Genomic DNA, 23,763 nt, shown 5'->3' on the forward strand with positions numbered 1-23,763 from the left:
GGCAACAATGTCGCACACAGCGCACAAGCAGCGCAACCTACATTTATAGCTTTTAGGCTACCGAAGCAAAGTACCTTAGCACAGTTTTGTACATATCTACATCCAAAGGTACATAGGTATGTATTTACATGGACATATAAAAAAATAGTTTGAATGATAATGCTCTCTTGGCAGGCAGACAAGCTAAGAGCAGGGCACAGTGGTTAAAATCAAAACCAATAATCTTGGTACTTAAAGCTTATTTTATCCAAAAAGAAGGAATTGTTGCTACAGGGCCAGCTTAACCTGAACAGAGTTTGCCACGAAGTTTAGAACTATCAGCAGAAATGTCGGAGACTAAGAGCATCACGAGCTGAGTCGATTTAGACCTGTCTATCTATATAAACAAGAAGGTCGCTGAATATTTCAGATATTGTTGGCAGTATTGGACTACTATAGGATCTAGCTGCCGTACTACAAAGACATTTCCACGAAACTTGATAATAATCCATATCAACGATAATGCTACAATTTCGAACCACTATAGCAAATAGTTGCTATTCAAGTTCATCGATCAAAATCAGGATCTTCATAGAAGATATGTGGTATGCTTCAAGTGCTCTCTTAATTCGCTCTTTAGACCAAAGCTGAATTTTTGTGTTATTAGACTCTTAAATTACTATTTTTTATCAGGCCACCTTAACCTATTGGATCACGTCATTAGCTCGACAATCGCGGCTCTAGCTTCACTTTTTCTTTGTCGTTCAGCTCTTCTCTGAGCAGCTTGTTGCCAAGTGTTATTCTGACCGTTATTTCCAAATAGATTGTTGGTGCAATTTATGCTGTCTTGTAGACTTGCAAAGTCCTTAACCTCTTCAAATTCATTGTTGTCTAAAGTGACGTAGTCCCCAAGACGCCCAGCATCTTGTGTGTGTGGCTTCCAGGTACTTTCTCTTACCACTGTTCATCACATGACCAACCTCTTTCGCTGCTTTTTCTAGAATGTAAAAGATTACATATCCAAAAATCGTAATTCTTTGGGAGTTTGCTGCGTTTGTCAACGCTTGGACTGGTCAGTATCTGATGCTTTCGTGTTCCTTTAATTAGAACTAAATTTTTAAGTGGCGAGTCAAAAACCTAGCGGCACAACCCCAGCTAGGAAGGAAGGTTTCATTGATAATATTTGTAAAGCGAGCCGCTTGTTCTAAGACACTACAGTCTTGTTGAGATCTTTAAACCGATAATCTCGGATTGACCTTACCACGGAAAATTACCTTTCACCGCAAAATTACTATTATAGCAGGTATATATATATATATTGAGTATGATAGCCCAACTATGGCTGATGCCCAGGGTAACTGCCAACTCCATTTACACCTCGAGTTGTCTTTTCGGCTATATAAAGGAAAATCACATCGAAAAATTTACAGAATTTTTTGGGTTCGAAAAGCTTTACGTTAGTCAATAATGGGCTATTGGAGGCTACATTTATGGGGTGATTCCAAACTGCTTGAATCTGAGAAGCTATACTGCGATGTGAACGTCAAAGAGCCTTTGCTTTAAGAATGATGTTTGGAGACCGACATGTTATATAAGCTGAAAAGAATACTTTTTCTTCAGATTAGACTCTCTGTTCACTTTCCATGTTATTGAAACTCTAATGCCTCCATAAAGTTTGGGTCCGAAATTTTCGAATACTATAAAAATTTCGCGTTCAAAACAGCAGCAAATAATGTCTGCTTCAGTATTAATAGGTTAAAACTAAGGTTACGTTCGGACGTGCATTAGTTGTAAGAAACCGTAACCTGAGTTTGTTCCGTCATTCGCTTTTCTTTAGAATGTGTGTTACCAAGTATTTTGGAAGATATAATTCTAATATTGAACATAAAAAATTACACTTAGAACTAAAATACGACCCACTGTACCACAGCCAACGCTTGTACCGCACAGCAGAGGTGCAATTTAAGTGGCGCTGCCGCCATCGCTGCCATCGTCACATTTGATGTCTTCCGCAAATCCCCAATAAATGTCGAAATCCCCTGGAAACTTGCAACCGAAAAAGATAAATTGAGATTTTTTTCCTTATGTTATCATTTCACCTGACCACTGGCGCGGCTGACGTGTTTGAAAAGCCAAAATAAATGTCAAACTTTTTGCAGCTTTTTGAATCAGTGACCACGGTGCCGTGGTTGCCAAGCAAATCCCAGCGTGCAAGCGCAGCAACTATGCAGCTCAATCACAATTGATAAGCGGCGGAGTGTGGGAAATACTTTAAATGTATATTTATTTATATATATAGAATATGTGTAGGTATATGTAACGAGATTTTGCCATTCACCACATATGAATATGCAAAATGAAAATATATGCCATGTCACGTTATATGTACAGGCATAACCAACTGATCTGTGTAAATGCAAAAATCCATTCGCTTTCATAGTATTTACCGTTAGCTTTGCATGCAATAAACATCCTTAAGTGTAATCACATTTGTGTACAAGTATATCTCTTTAAAATTATAGCCTATATTTGGGGTGGATAAGAGCTTTACGAGCAACTGTTTAACACGCTTTGATAAGTAGCTTATGAGCTAAAAAAAGCGCTACAAGCCAATTAAGCTTTTTGGGCTTTGGGCGGCATGCTTTCGCACGATTATGGGTCATTTAAGTGTTTTGCGGTAAAAGTTTGACTTTAGGTGAATTTAAAAATATTGAAAAAATTTAATAAATATTTTACCGAAGTAGCTTTAATTCCTCTTGGACTCTTTTGTGTCTACCATACTTTGCATGAAGCATGAATCAGAAAGTAAGGGTCTACATAATTGGAAGGAATACGGATTGTTATACGGACAAGGACTGTCAACTCGGCAACATTCCCTTATAATACTTCAGGGAGGTTTTCTGCCGTGGGTCTTCTTCGTTGCTCTGCTCTGCTCCACAACAGCAATAGCGTCTTCGTTGAGCACGGTATGGCCATAGTGGCTCGAATTAGAGGCTGAGGGCTATGTGTGGCGCGAACAGAATCATTCTTGTTGTAATAAATTTCTACGAGCTGCAAACGTTGTTCTGAAATTCTTCTTCTTTATAAGCTGGGTTTACAACAGCGCGCCAGTCGTTTCTTCTTTTCGCAATTTGGCGCCAATTCGAGATACCAAGTGCAGCCACGTCCTTCTCCACCTAATCTCTCCAACGGAGTGGAGGTCTTCCTCTTTCTCTGCTTCCCTCGGTAGGCACTGCGTCGAATACTTTCAGACATGACCTAGACAGGGTGCCTCTTAATTCTATGAACTATGTCAATGTCGTCGTATATCTCGTACAGCCCATCGTTCCATCGAGTGCGGTATTTGCCGTTCCCGACCATAAATCTTGCGCAAAACCTTTCTCTCGAAAACTCGTAACGCCGACTCATCAGATCCATGCCTACTGTTTGCTCGGCTATAACGTCGTAAGCGGTGTCTACGCTAGTGAAGAAGAAGAAGAGATAAGTATAAGTATAAGTATAAGTATAAGTATAAGTATAAGTATAAGTATAAGTATAAGTATAAGTATAAGTATAAGTATAAGTATAAATATAAGTATAAATATAAGTATAAGTATAAGTATAAGTATAAGTATATATCAATCCTCGTGCATAATAGTCTAATCCTCAACTTCTTTGTCAGTGTCAGTTTACTATTTAGTTATCCTTGTGCCTCATCTGGTTTCCGCCACACATATTACACAACTGTCTATTGGCTAATTGGCAGCGAACCAACATAATGTCGCCTTGACGTTTAACATTCGCTTAGCATCACCCTTACATACATATGTATACACTCATACATACATAGAGCGTTTATTAGCTGCCCACACTGACATTGTCAAAAATGCATTTATTGACAGAAAATTGGCTAAACAAAATTGTTCCGGTTCACACGAGTATATTCAGTTTATTTAGCGCCAAGTGGCAACAAGACCAACTTGACATAGAATATGTGGCCATTAAAAAATTGGCTCAGTTTCAGCTAGTTAAAAAGATATAAAATATAGAAATAGAAAGAAAAAATTGAGAATACATTATGTAAAAGAGATGATAGGAGCACGTCAGCTTAGAACGGATGTGCGGCATGTTGGTTTGATGGCAGAATATTTGGTCAACATGGAGAAAAAGTTTATAATCGATCGAGAAATTCGTTAAACGGCAAACTAAAAGTAGTATGTTGTTAGAGTTCTTCGGCAGATTCAATGCCATACTGCATAGCTAAAGTTCTAGAGAAGCGGTTCAGAAACAATTTGAGGAATGCATCCCAAAAAATCCACAAATGAAAGGTTGTGCAGGGTTTGTAGTATGTAATCTGGGGAATCTGGCTGAGTGTTGGTCTTGATCTGTGTGACAGAAAGCTTTCGTGAGTGCCAAACAGCGAGAAGAGCATGAGAAAGGCATTGTTCGTTTTATATTTGTAGGCCTCTTGCCAAAGGTGGCATTCAGACTCTATGAAACCGCAGTGAGGCCAATTATATTTTAAGGAGTTGTTGTCTGATGGGGCAGTCGAATAAACCGTACTATTTAAGCAGCGGCTTCATCGGAATTTTGTTGTGTACTAAGGACAACATACATAAACAAAGGTACATTATGCCATTCTCCCTATAGAGATAGCTTTACGACGAAGGGCGCTTAGATGAAGACTGAGAGAAGCTTGGTATATGAGGGGCCCGACCAGGGATCCATAGACACTCTTCAATACTTCGATTGCATTCCTTACTTCATCGCCGAACCTTTTCCCGTCGGTTCCTTTTCTGATCCCTTACTGCGTGGAGTGTGTCTGCTGTCGGAAGCTCTTCATTAAGTCCAGCTTCTGGCTACCATACTATTGTAGCATATTTCAAGAAGAGGTGGCTGCCATCAAGTTAGAGGTAGACATAATGTTCCGACGTGCAGTCTCCTTCAGAGATGTGGGTATCTACCCGATAGCCAAGCGTCTATATTGAGTTTGAGCTCGCCGAATCTGCGCTCAAAACGGGCCAAGAATTGCATGACCTCATTAGTAAAAGCTTAAAGCTTCTTCCATATTAGACTGTATGAGTGCTGGGCCACAACGTATTCACGGGAAATTACATGAGCTTGCACCTTTACTCCAATTTCATTCGAATGGAAGCGAGTCAGTTTTCCAATGTCTTCTTAAGCTCTGTTGCTGAACTTGTGCGACCGCGAGACTCTTCTGGTCCTGGAATGAACCGTAAGAGGTCCTCCGAACTACTTGCACTTTGCAAAGTCAATATCGCCGCGTTTGTAGGTGTTCGGATTGGAGACTGTACAATACGTACACACGCGGTGGGGCTAAATATTAAATATTTTCTCAGACGCTCACAATGCACGAAGGCGAGTTGTAATCATCTTATGATTTTCTCCTCTACCGTCCGGGTTTTCATACTCAAATTGAAATATCTCGGTCGACACACCTTTGACTAATGAAGTGGCTAGGATCGATATTGGCTAACTTAATAAATTTGTGGTGAGCTGAAAACGTTTCTTCGACTTATGAGGTAATGCACTTGATGGAGTTTGTAGCTAACAGAAAGGATAAATATTAGTCCATGTGAGATCCACCGATTTTTGGATCAAGCCTACGACCTAACGTAACCTAACCTCGCCTGTCTTGGCTTTACGATGTTAAAAGCCCTATAGTTTCTTACTTTGCCTCACTAAACCCTAAACTCAGCAGAACGTCCAATTCTGAAACACCAAACAGAGATCTGTATGTGTTCACATATACTTAAAAAATGAAGCCATCAAGCAACCTTTAGTTCCTACGAAGTTGAGTAGCAAAATTTATTTCCACTTCAAGCAAGATGATTGAAAAACTTTTTGACTAAAATACTCGTTTATTGATATTGAGAAATAAATTGCTGACCATAGTAAATATCAATTGCCCTTGAAGTGAATTCATTCAGCAGCGATAAAAATTTATTTCGGAGTTTTTTCCTTGCTATGATAAAAACGAACGAGGATATCACAGCGGATGCAATCAATCGCTCTATTTAGTAATTTTATGATGAAAAAAATGGAAGCTGCAAATGCGAGACAAAATGCAGAATGAAATGTAGTAGGTTAAACAGCTGATTTGCAATACTAAATAAAATAGCGGATATATTGGCTTTAATCGACGATATCTTCTAGTAGAGAAGTTTTTCAAGTTTCAGCCACGAAGACAGTCGAAATATTTCGATTCCGAACATACCTTGAATACCGGCGGGGGAGTTGTGTGTGGGAAGAAGCTTTTGATGGAGGTGGTCAGTGAGCTTGTTAATGGATGGGTCAAAGCTTGGAGGAAGTTTGGAGGAGGGGTTTACTGTTAGGAGCTCTCTGTCAATTCAAGTTTCACACTTTCTGACTATTGCAGTGTTTTCCAAACCGAGCCAATGCCTAACCTTTTTTTCAATACCCCATAACCGCTATCAGTAGATTATTACTAGATAGCTGGGATTCGCGGCAGCTTGGCTAGCACTACCGCACCATCGGTACATGTGATGTCACAAAAACCGTTTGACCCAAGATCGATCGCAAGAGATTTAGGGATCCTTTGCCCTCAGTAAGGCTAACCTCTCCCTCGTTGTCGACCATTACCCTGTTAGCGTCCATGCTGTAAGGCTGGGAATCTTATCAGAGGCTATCTGTAGAAGCTGTATGGAAGAAGACGAAGTGGAAACTTCTCCACACTTCCTTCTTGTCTGTCCCGCGTTTGGAATGTCAAGGTGTACACATTTGGGAGCACTGGATACTTTTTTGAAACTTTTGAAATTATAAGTGTCTTCTGGTGAAAGCGTGGTCGGCGGCAGCCACGAATGTATATATTTATATAGTATTTTCTCCGCTTCCGTTGGAGCGTGGGGTCACTGACTTAAATGGTGTTAAATTATATTGAACATGGTTTCCGACAATCTCCCCGATTGCTTGTTGTCACCAAACAATTTTGATGAATACTGTCGAGTGGTTTTAGGAGTATAAAATCTGAAAGTACTTCGCTTATTTAGCTTCGACAGTTATGAAAATGGTTCATTGCCGCGAAAATGGCGCTCTGCTTGTTATCTGTTGTTAAGAGCCTAAAATTCTAAATTTGGTAGCGTGTGTCTTGATTCAGAAACATAGTTTTTAGGTGAGTTTGTAAATTTAATGAACAGTATTTGACGATTCCAATCGGTGGTATAAGGCATGTCATCGTAGCATCCATTTCTCTAACCCACCTTTTTTTCTTATTGCCGCTTTAAATGGTTCTTAGTGTTGTCACAATGTCTCAGTGTTTTACTCTACGTATCCTAACCTCCTCTAACCTAAAGTAAATACAAATTAAGGCTTTCAGCAAGCTAAATGAATTTACAGTTACACTCATAAATTTATATTCAATTCGAGGCTACATGCAGCTTTTCACAGTCACAGCTTTTATTATTATACACACTCACACTCACACAGTTACGTATATCTATGATATGGTTAAAAGAAATCGCCCAGCTGCCAGACAACAATGTATTTTCACACCAATCTAACCGCACATATCTTTTGTTTTCTATGCTTTTCTATTTGCAACGCCGCCGCCATCACTACCTATCTACCGCACCGCAACGCAGACACAACGATTTGGCATGGAATATACGGAAATTTTTGAAAAATCGTCTGCAAGATTTCCCATTTGCCGGCGATTTGCGTGAGGTGTTGCCATGGTCGGCGAGCGCTTGGAGTCACACCGATTTGCCGCGATTGAAAGAGGGCATGGTGTCGGCACAGGTATGTACACAAATAGCAAAAAAAACAAAACAAAAAATGCAATTCACATACACATACAGAGCCTCACATGCAGTGACTTGCCGGCATTCCACACTTTTATTCTCATATTCCGTTGCATAGTTTGCGGCGCTCAACAGGTAGCCTGGCAAAATTCGCTCGGTATTTCATAAGTTTGCCTTAACACACAAAGCTAACAAGGAGCCAGCGCTGCACAAATTTACTTTGTCGACTGATAACCAGTCGTTTTCTTGTTTTTCCTGAAATATTTTTATGCATTTTTGGCTTTTGTTTCATTCGCCGGGCTATTGGTTACCAAGCGCACATGCACACACACACACACATACACACATAAATGTAAAATTATTTGTTGCCTCTACATTGTAAATTTCTCTACATTCTTCTTCTACTTTATCTAATGCTACAACAACTGCAACGACACCAACAACAACAACAACAGTTTTGGTCGGCATATGTACCGTGCTCGTCCCAGCATATGGACGCCGTACAATTGACGCTGGAGCAAATAGACTTAATACGACGTCTGGTGAACTTGTATCCAAATCAAATGACTTTCGTCACAGATGCTTCAGGTAAGCTGCAAGTCAAATGTTTTTATATATAATACCGTTATTTAGTTATAAGTACGTATGTGTGAAAGACTGTGTACGGCAGTCAAGCGATGGGCTCACATCATCCTCTTGCGGCAGGCAGTCGTTCTGTGCAGCATTTGTGAAATAGGTTTGATTCTTTTCTTGGAAATTCTTTAAATTGTGCAAAATGAAATGTATGAAAATAATATTCTGCAAAGGAATTCAGTTACGCATAATAAAATATGCTTTTCATATTTTCGAATGACTTGCAGTGAAGAGATTATCAATTTCTAATAATTTTCTGCCAGAACGATGTATGTGTACTGTAACAGGTCAATTGAAAAGTCCTAGGCCTGTTTTTTTTTCATTTAGCATAGTTACACCCTCAAACTTTTCGATACCATTTTTGTCCTACCATTTGTCAAAACAAATCCCAGAATCGGAGATTACCTCTTCATTCGACGAAAATTTCTTCCCAACGAGCATTCTCTTGAGATCCCAGAAAAGAAAGTAGTCGCTGGGAGCCAGATGTGAAGATTAGGGTGGATGTGGAAGCAATTCGGAGCCCAATTCATGGATTTTTTCCAAAGTTTTCACTGAGTAATGACACGGTGCCCTGTCCTGGTAAAACAGCACTTTCCTTTTTTTCTTCAAATGCGGCCGTCTTTCGGCGATTTCGTCCTTCAAACGGTCCAATAACTCCATGTAATAGTCGCTGATGATGGTCTTTCTCTTTTTCAAGGTAGACAATAAAAATATTTCAATACGCATTCCAAAATACTGACGTCGTAACCTTATCGGCCCACTGTTATGTTTTCCAGGCTTTGAGCGGGTGCATCGTGTACAGTCCACTCGGATGACGTCGATTGGACTTCGAACTGAAATGATCGATCTATGTTTCATCCACTCTCACATATCGATGCAAAAACGAACGAAAATTTTATTTAATTTCAATATCTCCAAACACTGTTCCGAATCATCAACTCTTCGTCTTCGTTAAAAGTAAGCTTGCACGGAGCTTTCTCATACCACTTTGTCCAGGGCTTTCTTATACCCAAATATTCGTGAATGCTATGACGTACACGTTAAGTTAAAATTTTTAGTGTGTCTGCTATCTCGAACAGCTTAACTTTACGGTCATCCAATATAATTTTATGGACTGTTTTGATGTTTTCATCGGTAACAGCCTCTTTGGGCGTCCATTGCGTTCACTGTCTTCGGTAATCATTTCACCGCGTCTCCACTTAGCACAAATAAAGGAATATGGGTAATTTTCCGGCGGCAGTGTCCAGACACTCATCATCAAGCCTACGATAAGCTTCGCCTGTATTTTTCCCTTTAAAAATCAATACTTTATCAACCCACAAAATTGTACTTATCCTTTTTTTCACATAAACAAAAGTTGCTTGCTCAAAATGACAAATCTAACTCAAAATCATATGAATTTAATTCTAGTAACGACGGAGACTTTTCAATTGACCTGTAGTGTAGATATGTTTATGTAGAGTTTATGAAACTTAAATCCTTTGAACCGGTCGAGCAGACTTAAATACAATTATTTCTAACTATTTGTTGTTGCGCTTTCGCCTAATCTGTCTGATGGCACTGCTTTTGAAACTGCTCTTTGATCTATTTTTGATCTTATGTAAAGGTTAAAAATGACAAATAAGTTAAAAGGGACTTCAATTTTAATACAACATGAAGTTAATCAGTTTATAGGAGAAAACAGCAATGTCGTGGGTTCTAAGGGATTTATAACTACATTCGTTCTTCAAAATTTGAACGTTTAATAATGCAAAAAATACTCTATGGTTATATACAAACTATTGCTCATTTAAAGCTAAATGCCATCAAGAATGAAGTGATGAGGTGATTCCGCCATGTTTTCTCTCATAAAACTACTGCAGTATGAACGCCGATAGGCCAAAAGCCCGTCAGAACCCCTACAACTAGGGATTGGTTAGCATTACTGAGGTCAAAGATCATTGGATCTTTAACTATCGATTTTGGGCCAAAAGTATCTGGCGACAGCGCATGAATCGATAATATCCCAAATAGCCATAGTAGTAGTACACAAGAAGAGAGGGGAGCACCGTTTCATTCGCTTATTTCTGGTAGCAGGGCTAGAGTACCCTTTTCTGTCATCTCATCAGTTGCGGTATTGCTGCCATTGATAGTCATGCTTCATCCAGCCTTAAACGAAGAAATGAAGGGTAAGTGAGCCGCCCTGCTGTCGGGGTTGATACTTATTTGTCTGAAGGATGTTGCATTCCTAAGCAGTAAATCTACCGCTAGGTTAGTGGCAGCAACCTCGACTTGAAGTAATACAACAATAGTCAGGAAATCTGAAATTGAAGATGATAGTGAACGATATCACCCAGGACCGCGTTCCCCCCTAACTTTGACCCAACTGAAAAGAAGCTCTCTGCTTCCCTCTTTCAATGACTTTCACACACTTTCACTCAAAAGCTCCCTCGCAGGGTGGAGCGAAAGCCGTAACAGTTTTTATTTGAGGTTAGAGTTTCATTTTCTCGTCCTTCTGCAAATTGCCTTCTTGGTTTGGGCTATAAGACGGGTGAAGCAAAAGTTCTCAAACGCTGTTTTCTTAATAGTTTTTAAGCGATTTTGCAACTTGCAGTAGATCATTACCATGATAGAAAATTATTGCTACGTGTCTAGTCGCAAATTGTTCCATTATTCTCCATCCCTAGCTTCAATTTATAGAATTGACGTAGCCCAACAGAAAAAAGTCTAACGGCGTCAAATCGCTCAACCGAGGCAGCCAATTGACTGGCAAAATTTGGCTTTCAATAAGTCGATTGTGACATTCGCTGTGTGCCTCGTGGCGCCGTCCTGTTGGAACCACATGTTGTCCAAGTCTATATCATCCAATTCGTGCCAAAAATATTAGGTTATCATTGAGGCGTAGCGACTCCCTTTCACAGTAACGTGCCGGTCTTGATCATCGCGGAAGAAGTGCGGACCAATGACGCCGCCGGCCCATAAACTGCACCAAAGCGTAATTTTTGTAGGATAAAATGGTACTCATGGACTGGCTGTCAGACAAGTAACGCATATTTTGCTTATTAACAAAGTCATTCAGCCAGAAATTAGTCTCATCACTGAAGATGATTTTTCGATGAAAATCCAGATAATTTTCTAGTTTTTGCTCAGCCCATTTCACGAACATACGACGATTCCGGTGGCCAAGAGGCTTCAGTTCTTGTGTCAATTTGATCTTGTAAGAATGTAGGCCATGATCTTTTCGCAAAATTCGCCACCACGACGTCACAGAGATTCACAACACTTGAGAACGACGTGTGAAAGATGTAGCGCTCTTAAAGTTGAGGCCACTGACTCCGAATTTCGGTAGTAAATTTTAATAATCTTAACTCATTGTTGAATCGTACATCTTTTCATGACGAAATGGCAAACCTTACTGAAGAGAAATGTCAAAAGAGCGAGAAAAAAGGTAAGGAGTCTGCTGAATTTTGTTCCTATAGAGAGTGTCACTTAATTTCTTCACATTGTCGAGCAAGTTAGTTCTTATTTAACAATACCTTTCCGTAACTAACTTTGCGACTGTCCGTAGTATGTTCGATTCTACAGGGAAACACGACCTTTAGGAGGTTGGCAGGAGTATTTTTGGGGTTAGAAAACAGGATAGTAGTGAAAAATATTTCCCTTTGGAGATTTCGAAAGAGAGAGAGTTAGCTCTTCGCGCTAACAGTCGCCGATTATATTACCCACGTCCTTTTTTGGCAGTGCTCGTGTCAACCTTTCCTGTAACTGGCATGTGCGTAAATGCTACTTGAGTAAGCTGTTAGGAGTTCAAAAAGAGTAATAAAGCCTTATCAAACCTTAAAAAGACTATGATTTAAAATAAATCATAAAAAATGGTGTAAAAGTAAGTACATCTGTGTCCATGCAATCCCATTTAAGTATTTAATATTTGGCATTGTGTTTGTATGTATGTGTGCGTATATGCAACCATTAACTGTCACTTAAAGTATATTTAAATATTTCTTTTGACACGCTTTCACTTCCAAGTATTGCCACCATTTTATCAATATTTTTGTTTGTGTTGTACTTTCAGGAATTGAAGAGGTGCACAAAAGTGGAAAAATTGCCAGCCTGATTGGGGTGGAGGGTGGCCATTCGATTGGCACCAGCCTCAGCGTTTTACGTATGTTCTATCAGCTTGGCGCGCGCTATTTGACACTGACGCACACCTGCAATACGCCATGGTAAGCATGTGTGTGTGCATGTACATATATGTACATGTGTGTATGTAAGTGGGTATGTGCTTGCATGTTTTTATATATGTAAATAAGGATATGTTGGGTATTTTGTGGGAATTTCAGAAATCTATGCAGGCATAAAAAATATATTTGTTCACATGTCTATGGGTGTGTGTGTGAGTGGGTGCCGTCAGTTGGAAGCACACATACACACATGAATATACAAACTTGTTTCACAATGTGTAAAGCCGTTTTTTTTATTATTTTGGTTGCCCACAACGTACAAATATTCGCAATTTTTTCCATTTAATTTTTGTATTTGTATGTGTGTGTGTGTGCGCTTGAGAAGGGTCGCAAAATATGCCAAACTCTGAATGTAAAAGAAAGTGTAAGCGTATTAGATTTGAAGCGCCAATTCAATGCATAAATAGTCGAATTTGTTAGCACGTAGAGGAGTTGGGGCTATATGGAAAGTAGAAATGTGGAAAATAATAATAAAAACAAGAAAATACATTAACTTCGTTCGTACCGAAGGCTTAGAACTCTTCATAAATACAAAATGTCCCTTACAAGAAGTTGATTTAATCGACATTGAAGAAGTCGCACGGTAGGGAGTTGCCTTGTCTGAAACCTCGTTTGGTATCGAACGGCTCGGAGAGGTCATTCCCGATCCTGGCGGAGCTTTGGGTATTGCTCAACGTCAGCTTACACAGCCCTATTAGTTTTGCCGGGAGACCAAATTCAGTCATAACGGCATAAAGTTAGCTGTCAAAAGCTTCCTTAAAATCGACAAAGAAGTAGTCTGTGTCGATTCACTTTTCATGGGTCTTTTCCAAGATTTGGGGCAGAGTGAATATCTAGTCAGTAGTTGATTTCCCAGGCCTAAAGCCATAGTGACAAGTTCCAATCAGTTTGTTGACGGTGGGCTTTAATCACACAAGACGCTCGATAGAACCTTATATGAGGCAGATTCCAGAACACTTAAATTGCAATGTTGTTGTTGGATACCTAATTCCCATTAGGATTGTAAGGAGTAGATAAGTTGTCGGGGAGGGGTCCAGAAGTGAAGGATTAGCAAGTCATTGAAAGAGGGGACTGCGGGGACTCGTTGTACGTTGGACATATGTTTGATATATCACCGATGCTGGATAAGTAGGAATTTAACTTGCTACGATATCCACAACGAAGCAGGGCAAGGATTGCTTTTAAATCTCGAGCCAACTCAAACGCTTTGTCTGCAATGGGTGGTGATTTGACTCCAAGTATTCACTCAAGTCGGTAAAGGTGTTAAGGATTCCACGTTGAATAGCAGTCAGTGCATGTCTTAAGTTTGTTGCGTCCGAATTCTGGTTGGCTTATTGTTTTATGCCCTCGATGTAGTTGAGAAAGGACCACTTGATACTCCTAGGAGGAAATTCCTCTCAAAGAAAGTGACTGTAGGGAAGGGTCACAAAATAATTTTACAGGCATAATTTCAGCAAAAGCATCCCAGCAGAAAGAGTTCATTATGCTCCTTAACTGGGAGCATACGGAGCTCACTGTGCAGGGGTTCGATGGGAGACATAAAGAGGCGTCCTATTGTAGTCCGCAGTGCAGGGCTCGTACATGTTTGTAGCTTCCTCATCTGCGTTTCACTGCATCCAGTTGAGCTCATTGGGGCGGCATAGTTAAGGACCGGCCACTCGATTGCCTTGCATGTTACCAACAACGTTTCTTTGTCTTTTCCCCATGTGCTGCCGGCTATCGACTTGAGGATTTTCTTACGACTCTAATCTCGTTTTGATCGGTAAGTTTTACTTAAATTCCAATCGTCGGGTATGCTTTCGTCCAACCATATTACAAAGAAGTTGATGCATACTCCTTATCAGTTCTTTGCCGCCGTATTTGAATAGCTCAGTCGGCAATCCATTGGCCCCCGTCGCTTCGCTATGGACTACATCACATCAAACTAAAGCGAGTGATTGCCGAACATTTACGACTAGACACGAGGAAATAGTTTTCCATTATGATAACGCAGATTCTCATGTCTGCACGAATACAGTTATATACCGGATACATAAGCTCATTGAACAAAAAATGAAACCAAAACAGTTATTAATGCGAGGTAACTGATTGTTGTAGCCTCATTTTCGGTTTTCGCTTGTCAGCAAAGGAGTTTATGTAATAAAAAACGCCTTAATGCAAGCAAATTAAAATTCACTGACGTTTTACATACATATATGTATATAACGTATAATAGACATACTATATAGTCTGCTAGGTCGAGAGCGAAATAATCATAGAAAAATTAAGCCGCTAAGCCTATTACGCTGACCAACAATAATGCATACTTGATATTAAGCTTACACATTGCATACCGAATGCCTAAACAATAAACCGATTAATTGAAATAAATTTTATTGTTTCTATGATGGCTGCGAGGAGAAAGTTGAGTTTTGCTATTATGACGTCAACGATAGCTCACAAATCGTCATTTATGTATATATCAGTTTTAGCTACCTTTGTACACGCTTGATATTTTGCTTCAAGGCCTGAATCAAAGCGAGATTGTTCGCATAGACTTTATTTATTAGATATCCCCACAGGAAAAAGTCTAAAGGTATGATATCAAACGATCTTGGTGGCCAATGGACCGCCACAAAACGTGAAACTATCTGCTAATCGAAGTGTTCTCTCAATAAATCCATTAATTGATGCGATGTGGGATAAGTGCCGCCGTCTTGTTAAAACCGAATGTCGATGAGATCACGAGCTTCAATTTTAGGCATCAAATAGTCGGTTATCATGGCACGATACCGGTCGTCATTGATGGTTACTTTTTCACCGGCATCATTTTTGAAGAAATATCGACCATTGATTTCACCGGCCCACAAACTACACAAAACCGATGTTTTTTCTGGATAAAATGGCAGCTCTTATGTAAATCTTTTCAGATTGCTTTTCGTCCCAAATGCGGTACTGTTTACGTACCCATTGAGCCAGAAATGGACCGCATCGCTGAACAAAATTTGGCTGAAAAACGTCGGATCTTTTTGGAACTTTTCAAGAGTCCATAGAGCGAAACGATGCCGCTTGGGAAGGTCTAGTGTCTACAATTCTTTCACATGCTATTTTTTATACTCTATCAACTTAAGATCTCGACGCAAATGCGCCAAGTCGTTCCGTACGTCGCACCGAGGTGCTGCGAACGGCGACAGATCGACTATTCACGGTTTTCGTGTACACTCTCAGCTACGGCTGTTTATTTTATTCACTGCATGCTGAACGTGGTCTATTCGGTCTAATGTTATACAATAATGAATGCTGGGTCTCAAGATTGGTGATGATGTTGCAAATAATACGCTTAGTAGGCCGTTTATATTGACTGTAAGTTAAGCGAAGCGCGCGAAATATATTCTTTCTACGATGAAATGTCAAAATGTCCAAAATAACATGACAACTTGACGCGACTCACGCGTGATCTGTCAAAAAAAGACTATTAAAAAAGTACCTCTACTTGGTTCACCCGTTATTATTCTACTAGAGCATAAGTTTTAATGAGTCAATCGGATGGTCGTGTCTTCATTAACAACTTCACTTCGTTAACGCAGCTTTAAGGCAAGACAGACAACAATGTAACTTTCATGATGAAGTTTAGAACTTTTACTTCTCCAAGTGTCCCTGTAAAAATATTATAAAGATAACTTGCTGTATTATTAAAGCAAACTGAAGAAATATTAAGCTGCGGAGGTAATGATTTCAATATTTTCATTTCCAGTTGTCTGATTTCACATTGTTTATTGAGAGCATAACGGCCCTTAAAAATATCTTTTAAACATAATTTGCTGTGTTCGAGCCTCAAACTGCTACCTACCGCATATAGCTTAACTTCGTTCTGAAAAAAAAGGTTGAATGTGCGCATTTTCATATCTGCGGTGTCCGTCGACCTTGCTTATAATATTTCCTGTAATAAACTTGTACAAGTATATGGCGCTTACCTTGCGAACCCATTAGTCCACAGGTGGATGGATTTGAGATACTTCAAATCTTTTAATACTTTTTGAAGTACAACTTTAATTCTTTTCGGCTTGCCAAATGGAAGCATTTAAATCCATATATGTAAATACAGTGGAATGTATATATATAGAATGTATATATGTATACGCCTGTGGGTGTGTGATAAATATTATCCATAATAATATATGGCAGGCGTATGCTATGAACCTATTCAATGACACATGCATCCATGTAGATACTTAAAATTTTTTGATGAGTTCATGTGCTATGAAATTATGCTCGCACATGCACACCCAAAGGTCTTTTAAAAGGCAACCCAGTGCAGAAACGGTTACAACGACTCTCTCGTGTTGCTTAAAGGAAACCAACTTACCGGGATTGCTTGTCAGATAAGTATATTTCCAGGATGGCGAGTTGTTACTTCCGTTGTAAGAGTTGTCGAAGTGATAAACGATTTTATAGTTACTAACAAAAAAAAGAAGCAAGCATTTCCAATATAAGAAACGCCAGGTGTTTAAAATTCTGGTAATGAAGCAATGAAGAGTGCAGATAGGTTCCTGAGTTTATTACTAAGTTGCTTTTTATATTTCGGGATTAGGTTAGGTTAGGTTAATCTGGTAGGCCAATAAGCCACGCATAAACCACTTGGTCATTTATGATACCAGATGGACTTTACTTGCTAAGTCCAAGAGAAGTAGTCATCGTTTAGCCGTCTGCGGCCTCACTGTCGATAGCTCCTACAGTGTATCACATTGTGTGGACCCCGGACGCTTACAGCGTGGTCTTGTCAATGCGAGACAAGTGCACAAAAGATGCTTCATTGTTTCCCTGGTGCCCTGCGCTAGACATTTCCTGCAGTTTTCTCGATCTGTCAGCTCCATCTTGCGGGCGTGTGTCGCCATCAGACGGGTACCAGTTAGTATTCTCATAATGTTCCTACAGTCTCTTCTATCGACTTCCATTAAGAATTTCCTGTACTTCCGATCTACCGTTTTGCACCTGAATTTTGCCGCTTTGCACCCAGGTAGCTCGCAAATAACCCCCATTAAACTTGTTCGAGAGCAGTCTCAAATGTAGTGCTAACAAAATCACTCAATTGAAATAAATTTCTTCACTTCTTCTGCTAGGCTCCACTTAACTCCCTGGCATATAAGTTGCGTGTGTATGTGTGCCGGCGTTCGCTCACTCAAATTATGATGATGAGAAATCCACTTCCAGAAGTGAAGAAGTGTTCATCTTGCAGCGCGTTTTTAATGTGGATTAATGTATTTCACATTTGGCGTTTTTGCTGTCGTGTACATGTATACATACATACAAATATATGTAAATCATTGTATATATATATATATCTTTTTTATTGCTTTACCTTTGTAGGGCGGATTGCTGTAAGGTTGACGAGCCGGGAAAATATCCACATATTGGAGGACTCTCCAAATTCGGCAAGGTAAGTTATTGCGTGGCAAAGTGGAGAGCATGCGGTGTTAATTTATGCGCTTTTTGAAGAAACGGAAGGAAAACATGGATAATATAATACAGTTGCTTTTATATTTTTGTACCACTTATAATTTTAATTTCACGGCAGAATGACGAAATGTAATCAATTTGAAGCGTTGCTAAAGCTGAGGAATATTTTGTTAAAACGAATTTTAATATTTAATAAAACTCTATAAAAAAAGCATGAAAAATTTCAATTTTTTTTTATTACATATTTTTACTTCATTATAATATTTTTTTAATGTAATTTTGATGTAATTCTAAAGTCCGTGAAAATTTCCGTTAGTCTAACCATCCAAAATTCAGTATTCGCTGAAAGGTTTATAATCACTAGGTCAGCCGCAACCTTCTTTCCTTGGCTACAAGTACTTAAACGCGAAGCATAATAAAAACACCTTTACTGTATCGAGATGCCTTGCTGCTCTAATAAAACGAACTATTAGCGAATAACTCTGATCTTTATATCGCCTTTCACGCTGTTAACGAAACCAATTTCCTTAATATTACGGTGATAAGCTCAGTAGCGAAAATGTTGAATTCAATTGATTGAGCGGTCAAACAGTGTTCCATCAAACTTGAAATTTCCATTAAGAGGAGACAGAAATATATCTTTCTAACTGAATCAGTCAGTCGAAAACAAATCAGAGCTTTCCATAAATACGTGACGGACAAAGTATCATATAACAACTTAGTATCAAAGACCAACAAGCAGCTAAGTTGAGACGGCTTTACTAGAAACTCGCATAGCAAAGCCTTACTATTATACTTAAATTATGCTTAAAAGACCTGAATTTTCAATTTTACTGTAAATACTCTTCTAGATGACCTTGGTTGCACATTTTTTGAATTATGTATGAATAAAATACTTTCCGGTAAACCAAGGTTTTACTTGGTGAGTCATTTACTATGTAACGGGTGATTTTTTTGAGGTTAGGATTTTCATGCATTAGTATTTGACAGATCACGTGGGATTTCAGACATGGTGTCAAAGAGAAAGATGCTCAGTATGCTTTGACATTTCATCATGAATAGACTTACTAACGAGCAACGCTTGCAAATCATTGAATTTTATTACCAAAATCAGTGTTCGGTTCGAAATGTGTTTCGCGCTTTACGTCCGACAAATTTTGTTCAGCGATGAGGCTCATTTCTGGTTGAATGGCTACGTAAATAAGCAAAATTGCCGCATTTGGGGTGAAGAGCAACCAGAAGCCGTTCAAGAACTGCCCATGCATCCCGAAAAATGCACTGTTTGGTGTGGTTTGTACGCTGGTGGAATCATTGGACCGTATTTTTTTCAAAGATGCTGTTGGACGCAACGTTACGGTGAATGGCGATCGCTATCGTTCGATGCTAACAAACTTTTTTGTTGCCAAAAATGGAAGAACTGAACTTGGTTGACATGTGGTTTCAACAAGATGGCGCTACATGCCACACAGCTCGCGATTCTATGGCCATTTTGAGGGAAAACTTCGGACAACAATTCATCTCAAGAAATGGACCCGTAAGTTGGCCACCAAGATCATGCGATTTAACGCCTTTAGACTATTTTTTGTGGGGCTACGTCAAGTCTAAAGTCTACAGAAATAAGCCAGCAACTATTCCAGCTTTGGAAGACAACATTTCCGAAGAAATTCGGGCTATTCCGGCCGAAATGCTCGAAAAAGTTGCCCAAAATTGGACTTTCCGAATGGACCACCTAAGACGCAGCCGCGGTCAACATTTAAATGAAATTATCTTCAAAAAGTAAATGTCATGAACCAATCTAACGTTTCAAATAAAGAACCGATGAGATTTTGCAAATTTTATGCGTTTTTTTTTAAAAAAAAGTTATCAAGCTCTTAAAAAATCACCCTTTAGTAGAACAACACAGAGCCAAGTTTTTCATCTTCACGAGCATTGGCATTGTTAATACCAATTTCGAAATAATTACTTATGGTTTAGGTCTCTAAGTTTTAGGATCCTTATAAATGAAGTCTTTAGAAACTTTGTGTTTTTGAATTAAATATTATTATAGGTAACAAGTCGGCCCAAATATATTGATTTTAATTCTAGCATAAAGTCGCATCTTTCTACAAACATTCGAACTTTACGGTTATTCCGAAGATGTGGTCAATACCGCAAAGCTCGGCCGAAATAGGGTCAGAAGTTGTAAAAAGTATTTATTTTAACAGCAGATACCCTTCGCTGGTCAATGTCGAAGCTCCGAAAAAATTTCCTTTAGACGTTCAGAGTCAACTTAAAACTCGCTCTCTACTTGTTCATATGTCTTATGGCACATAAGCGTGAATAAAGGTTAAAAAATTTGAAATTAAAAGAGAGGCAGTTACAGTTTAGAGAAAAATATTTTAAAGAGGTTTTTAAGAATAGGTGATTCTTAATGTTTTCCTATGTAAAGTTTACCAGAGTATGAGTATTATCATTAACATTTGTTGCGGTTAGGTCTAAAGAGTTCACTAACGAACTCAACAACAAAATATTGATGACTGTCAGTGACATCTAAGCCACATCAAAATGGCCATAAGTGGCTTTGAATGCGCGTGTCTTTCTAAAGTAGACAAAGTGCGTTCGGCGTTTTAGCGATGAGTTAAATTATTCAACAAAGCAGTCCCATTGAATTTTGTATGCGGAATCAAATTTCTGGTGCTGAAGTATTCAAAATGTTGTAAAAAGCATTTGCTGATAATTGTTTGTCGTGAGAAACTATTATATTCAAAGAGGGTCGAGAACACGTTGGCGACGAATCTCCTCCAGGACAGCCAACAACATCAACTGATGATCAATACGTCAATAAAATAAAGGAGTTGGTTCTTCAGAATTAACATTTAACAGTCAGAGATCTTACTGGCATCTTTGGACCACTGGAGAGATCTGTGAAAACCATTTTGAAAGATCTTTTGGGTCGAAGAAATGTAAAAGAATGATTGGTTCTAAACTCGCTAAATTTTTTCGGAAAACAGCGTGGCCTTATCGTCTGTAAAACAATGCTTTCCGACCACAAGCATTTTTCAAATTAGAGGGATATAGATGGGTTTTTTCCTTTATATTAAAATAAGTTTAATATTTATAGAAAATAAAAAAAATTAAAAGTTAAACATTTTCTGACCAAATTTAGTTGCAAAAGAAAAAACAATATCAATATTGATTTTATTGAAGTATATTATACAAAAAAAGAATTTTCGTTCATTAAAATTTATTTCCGCCTTCGCCAATATTTGTTTCTTATTCGACTTTCAAATCACATAACTCATTGAAAATTCATTCCTAAGCACACATACACACACACACACACACACCTTCCATTAATTTCCTCCATTATCTGCTCGTTCTTACACAGTTTGCAACAGCGTATTTTTTCCAGCTCACCAAACCAATTTTTGTCGCTGCATTGCATTTTTTTTCGATGTGTTTGTTTGTTTTGTTTTTGCTACGCTGATTTATATTTTTGCTTACATTTCTCGTCTCTTTTCATATTTTTCGCCGACTCGTTGCTGCAACTTAGTTGGTGGTGCATGAAATGAATCGACTGGGCATGATTGTCGACCTGTCGCACGTCTCGGTGCCCACAATGTTGGACGCGTTGAGCACTTCGAAGGCGCCTGTGATATTCTCGCATTCCTCCGCGCATGCCATATGCAACAGTTCGCGCAATGTGCCAGATCATGTCCTGCAGAAAATTGTAAGTTTTTGCCATTCTTGTATTTTCGCCATTTAACACAAGTTTTTACATGCCGTTGCTGTTTTTTTTTTTGTTTTTAGTTTTTTAGTATTACTCCCCATATATCTTAGTGTTGTTTTTGTTTTTCGCAATTTTCACTACTTTTACTAGTTTGGCATTTCATTTTCATGCCATTGCATTTGAATTCATTTTGCGAGCAAGTTACGAGCAATGCGCCAGTATAACTACTCACCGGTGGGTTCTTCTCGATTGAGCCCGCAGAGGGAAAATATTTTGCGGCCGCGCACACACTTATCTAAATAAAAAAATATACCTTTAGGAGATGCGCGAAAGTACGAGTGTGGCTTGACAAGTCACTGAGTTTTTTCGGCATATTTATTGAAAATATAACTTCTTCTTTATTGGCGTTGACACGAAAAACTGGTGGAATTAACGCAGTCCAGAGCCACCAAGTCACTCATGATATGCAGACGCCTAGCCGGTAGATCCTGGAGCTGCAAGTCCGGTATCATCAGGTGGCCATATACCATGATCGTAAGGTCTATTGTCACTTATGGAGCGGTTACTGAGCATTGAATGCAACACAGTCTTCGGTCATGTATCTAGTGATCAAACAGGCAGACACACATACCAAGCTGCTTATGGCAGCTGAGGGTTTTGACAAAGCGAAGATAATGTCGTCTCAACAGATGAAGGCCTTGAGAGAAGACACACCTTGGGCCTTTTTCCAAGGGAAGAGAAGGCCACGAAGAGGGTAAACTTTACAAAGAAGCTTAGAGTTACAGGTACTCTCAGCAATAAGACGGACTGAAGTGATTCTAAGCTGGAGCTACTATCCAGACGACTGACGACTCGAAAGCATCTCCATTGAAACTATCGCAACAAGCGTATCGCTATACTCTGCGGTGATAGTGAAGAGGCACTAAAAGCGATCTCAGGCTATGAAGTCAAATCGCTATTATTGAAGGAGTGTATAGAAAAGCTGAACCGCCTATCAACTTGCAACTATGTACACCTGATCTGGGTGCCTGGGCATAAAGGGATAGCCGGCAATGAGCTGGCCGAAGAACTAGCCCGCTCTGCGGCAGCTTCCAAGATGATGGGAACGCAACCATTCATAGAGGAGAGTGTGGGGAGAGAACAGCACTGGCACCAGGAATGCGCTACGCCAAACTACTTTTAGGGGATTAGAACCTTGCAAGGTTTAGAGATATTATAAACCTCCCCCGAGACAAATTCCGTCTTCTTGTCGCCCTCAGTAAAAGGTACTTCAGTCTCAGGTATCACTTGTTCAACATGGCCATAGTCCCTTGCGCTAACTGTCGGTTTTTCGACATAGAATAGGAAACTCCAGAACACCGCATTTCTAGATTGTCCAGCAATTTGAAAAAGCGTGCTCAAGGCTCTAAGTTCCATCTAAGTGGACCGCATTGTTGTATTTAAGATGGCAACGCGGTAAGCATAAAAACTCAATGGCCTATCGCACTGTTCTTGTACGCTTGCGTACTATAAGCACACACCATACAAACATGTGCATAGATAGGTATTTTTGCGGTATAAAAACAGTAAAATATTGCATTCATGCAACCAACTTCACAGCGGAAAGTGAGCAACGCGCAACTTTACTCTCGAGTGTCCTCTTTCCCAATCAATTGGTTAGTTAGTTGACTGCTTGGCTGATGCATGGTGAGCGTAAAGCGTTGTAGGTGCATTCGTGGCATGCCACACATATATATATATATATATTCATGTATGTATGTGTGTGCGAACGTTAAATGTTGGTCGCTGCCTCAGAGGAGTATTTTAAAAAATTCGTAGCGCTTAAATTTTGTGAAGGACACACTTAACCAGTGCAGACGATTTGATCTACCCTTATCTCTGTTTGCATTGCACACACACACACATACACATAGTAAAGGTATTTGGGTATGTGTGTGTGCGTGGCTCGCAAAATGACTCTGTTGTGCCGTGGAATGCTCGGAAGTACTGGCAACTGCAGCAGGCTGCATATTTCCAACATACACAC

General features: G+C 39.4%; 1 protein-coding gene across 4 annotated transcripts in view; it reads left to right on the forward strand.

The window, feature by feature from the left end:
- LOC105221983 (dipeptidase 1) overlaps nucleotides 1–23,763 on the forward strand; it is an 81,615-nt gene that overhangs the window by 40,104 nt on the left and 17,748 nt on the right. For all 4 annotated transcript variants that reach the window (XM_049449071.1, XM_011199132.4, XM_049449070.1 and 1 more), the window contains 5 exons: nucleotides 7,581–7,737; nucleotides 8,195–8,327; nucleotides 12,424–12,574; nucleotides 17,939–18,008; nucleotides 21,561–21,737. In XM_049449071.1, coding sequence (XP_049305028.1) covers nucleotides 7,581–7,737; nucleotides 8,195–8,327; nucleotides 12,424–12,574; nucleotides 17,939–18,008; nucleotides 21,561–21,737 — 688 coding nt within the window. The remainder of the gene's footprint in view (nucleotides 1–7,580; nucleotides 7,738–8,194; nucleotides 8,328–12,423; nucleotides 12,575–17,938; nucleotides 18,009–21,560; nucleotides 21,738–23,763) is intronic.

Source organism: Bactrocera dorsalis, chromosome 2, assembly GCF_023373825.1.
Source record: "Bactrocera dorsalis isolate Fly_Bdor chromosome 2, ASM2337382v1, whole genome shotgun sequence".
NCBI lineage: Eukaryota > Metazoa > Arthropoda > Insecta > Diptera > Tephritidae > Bactrocera > Bactrocera dorsalis.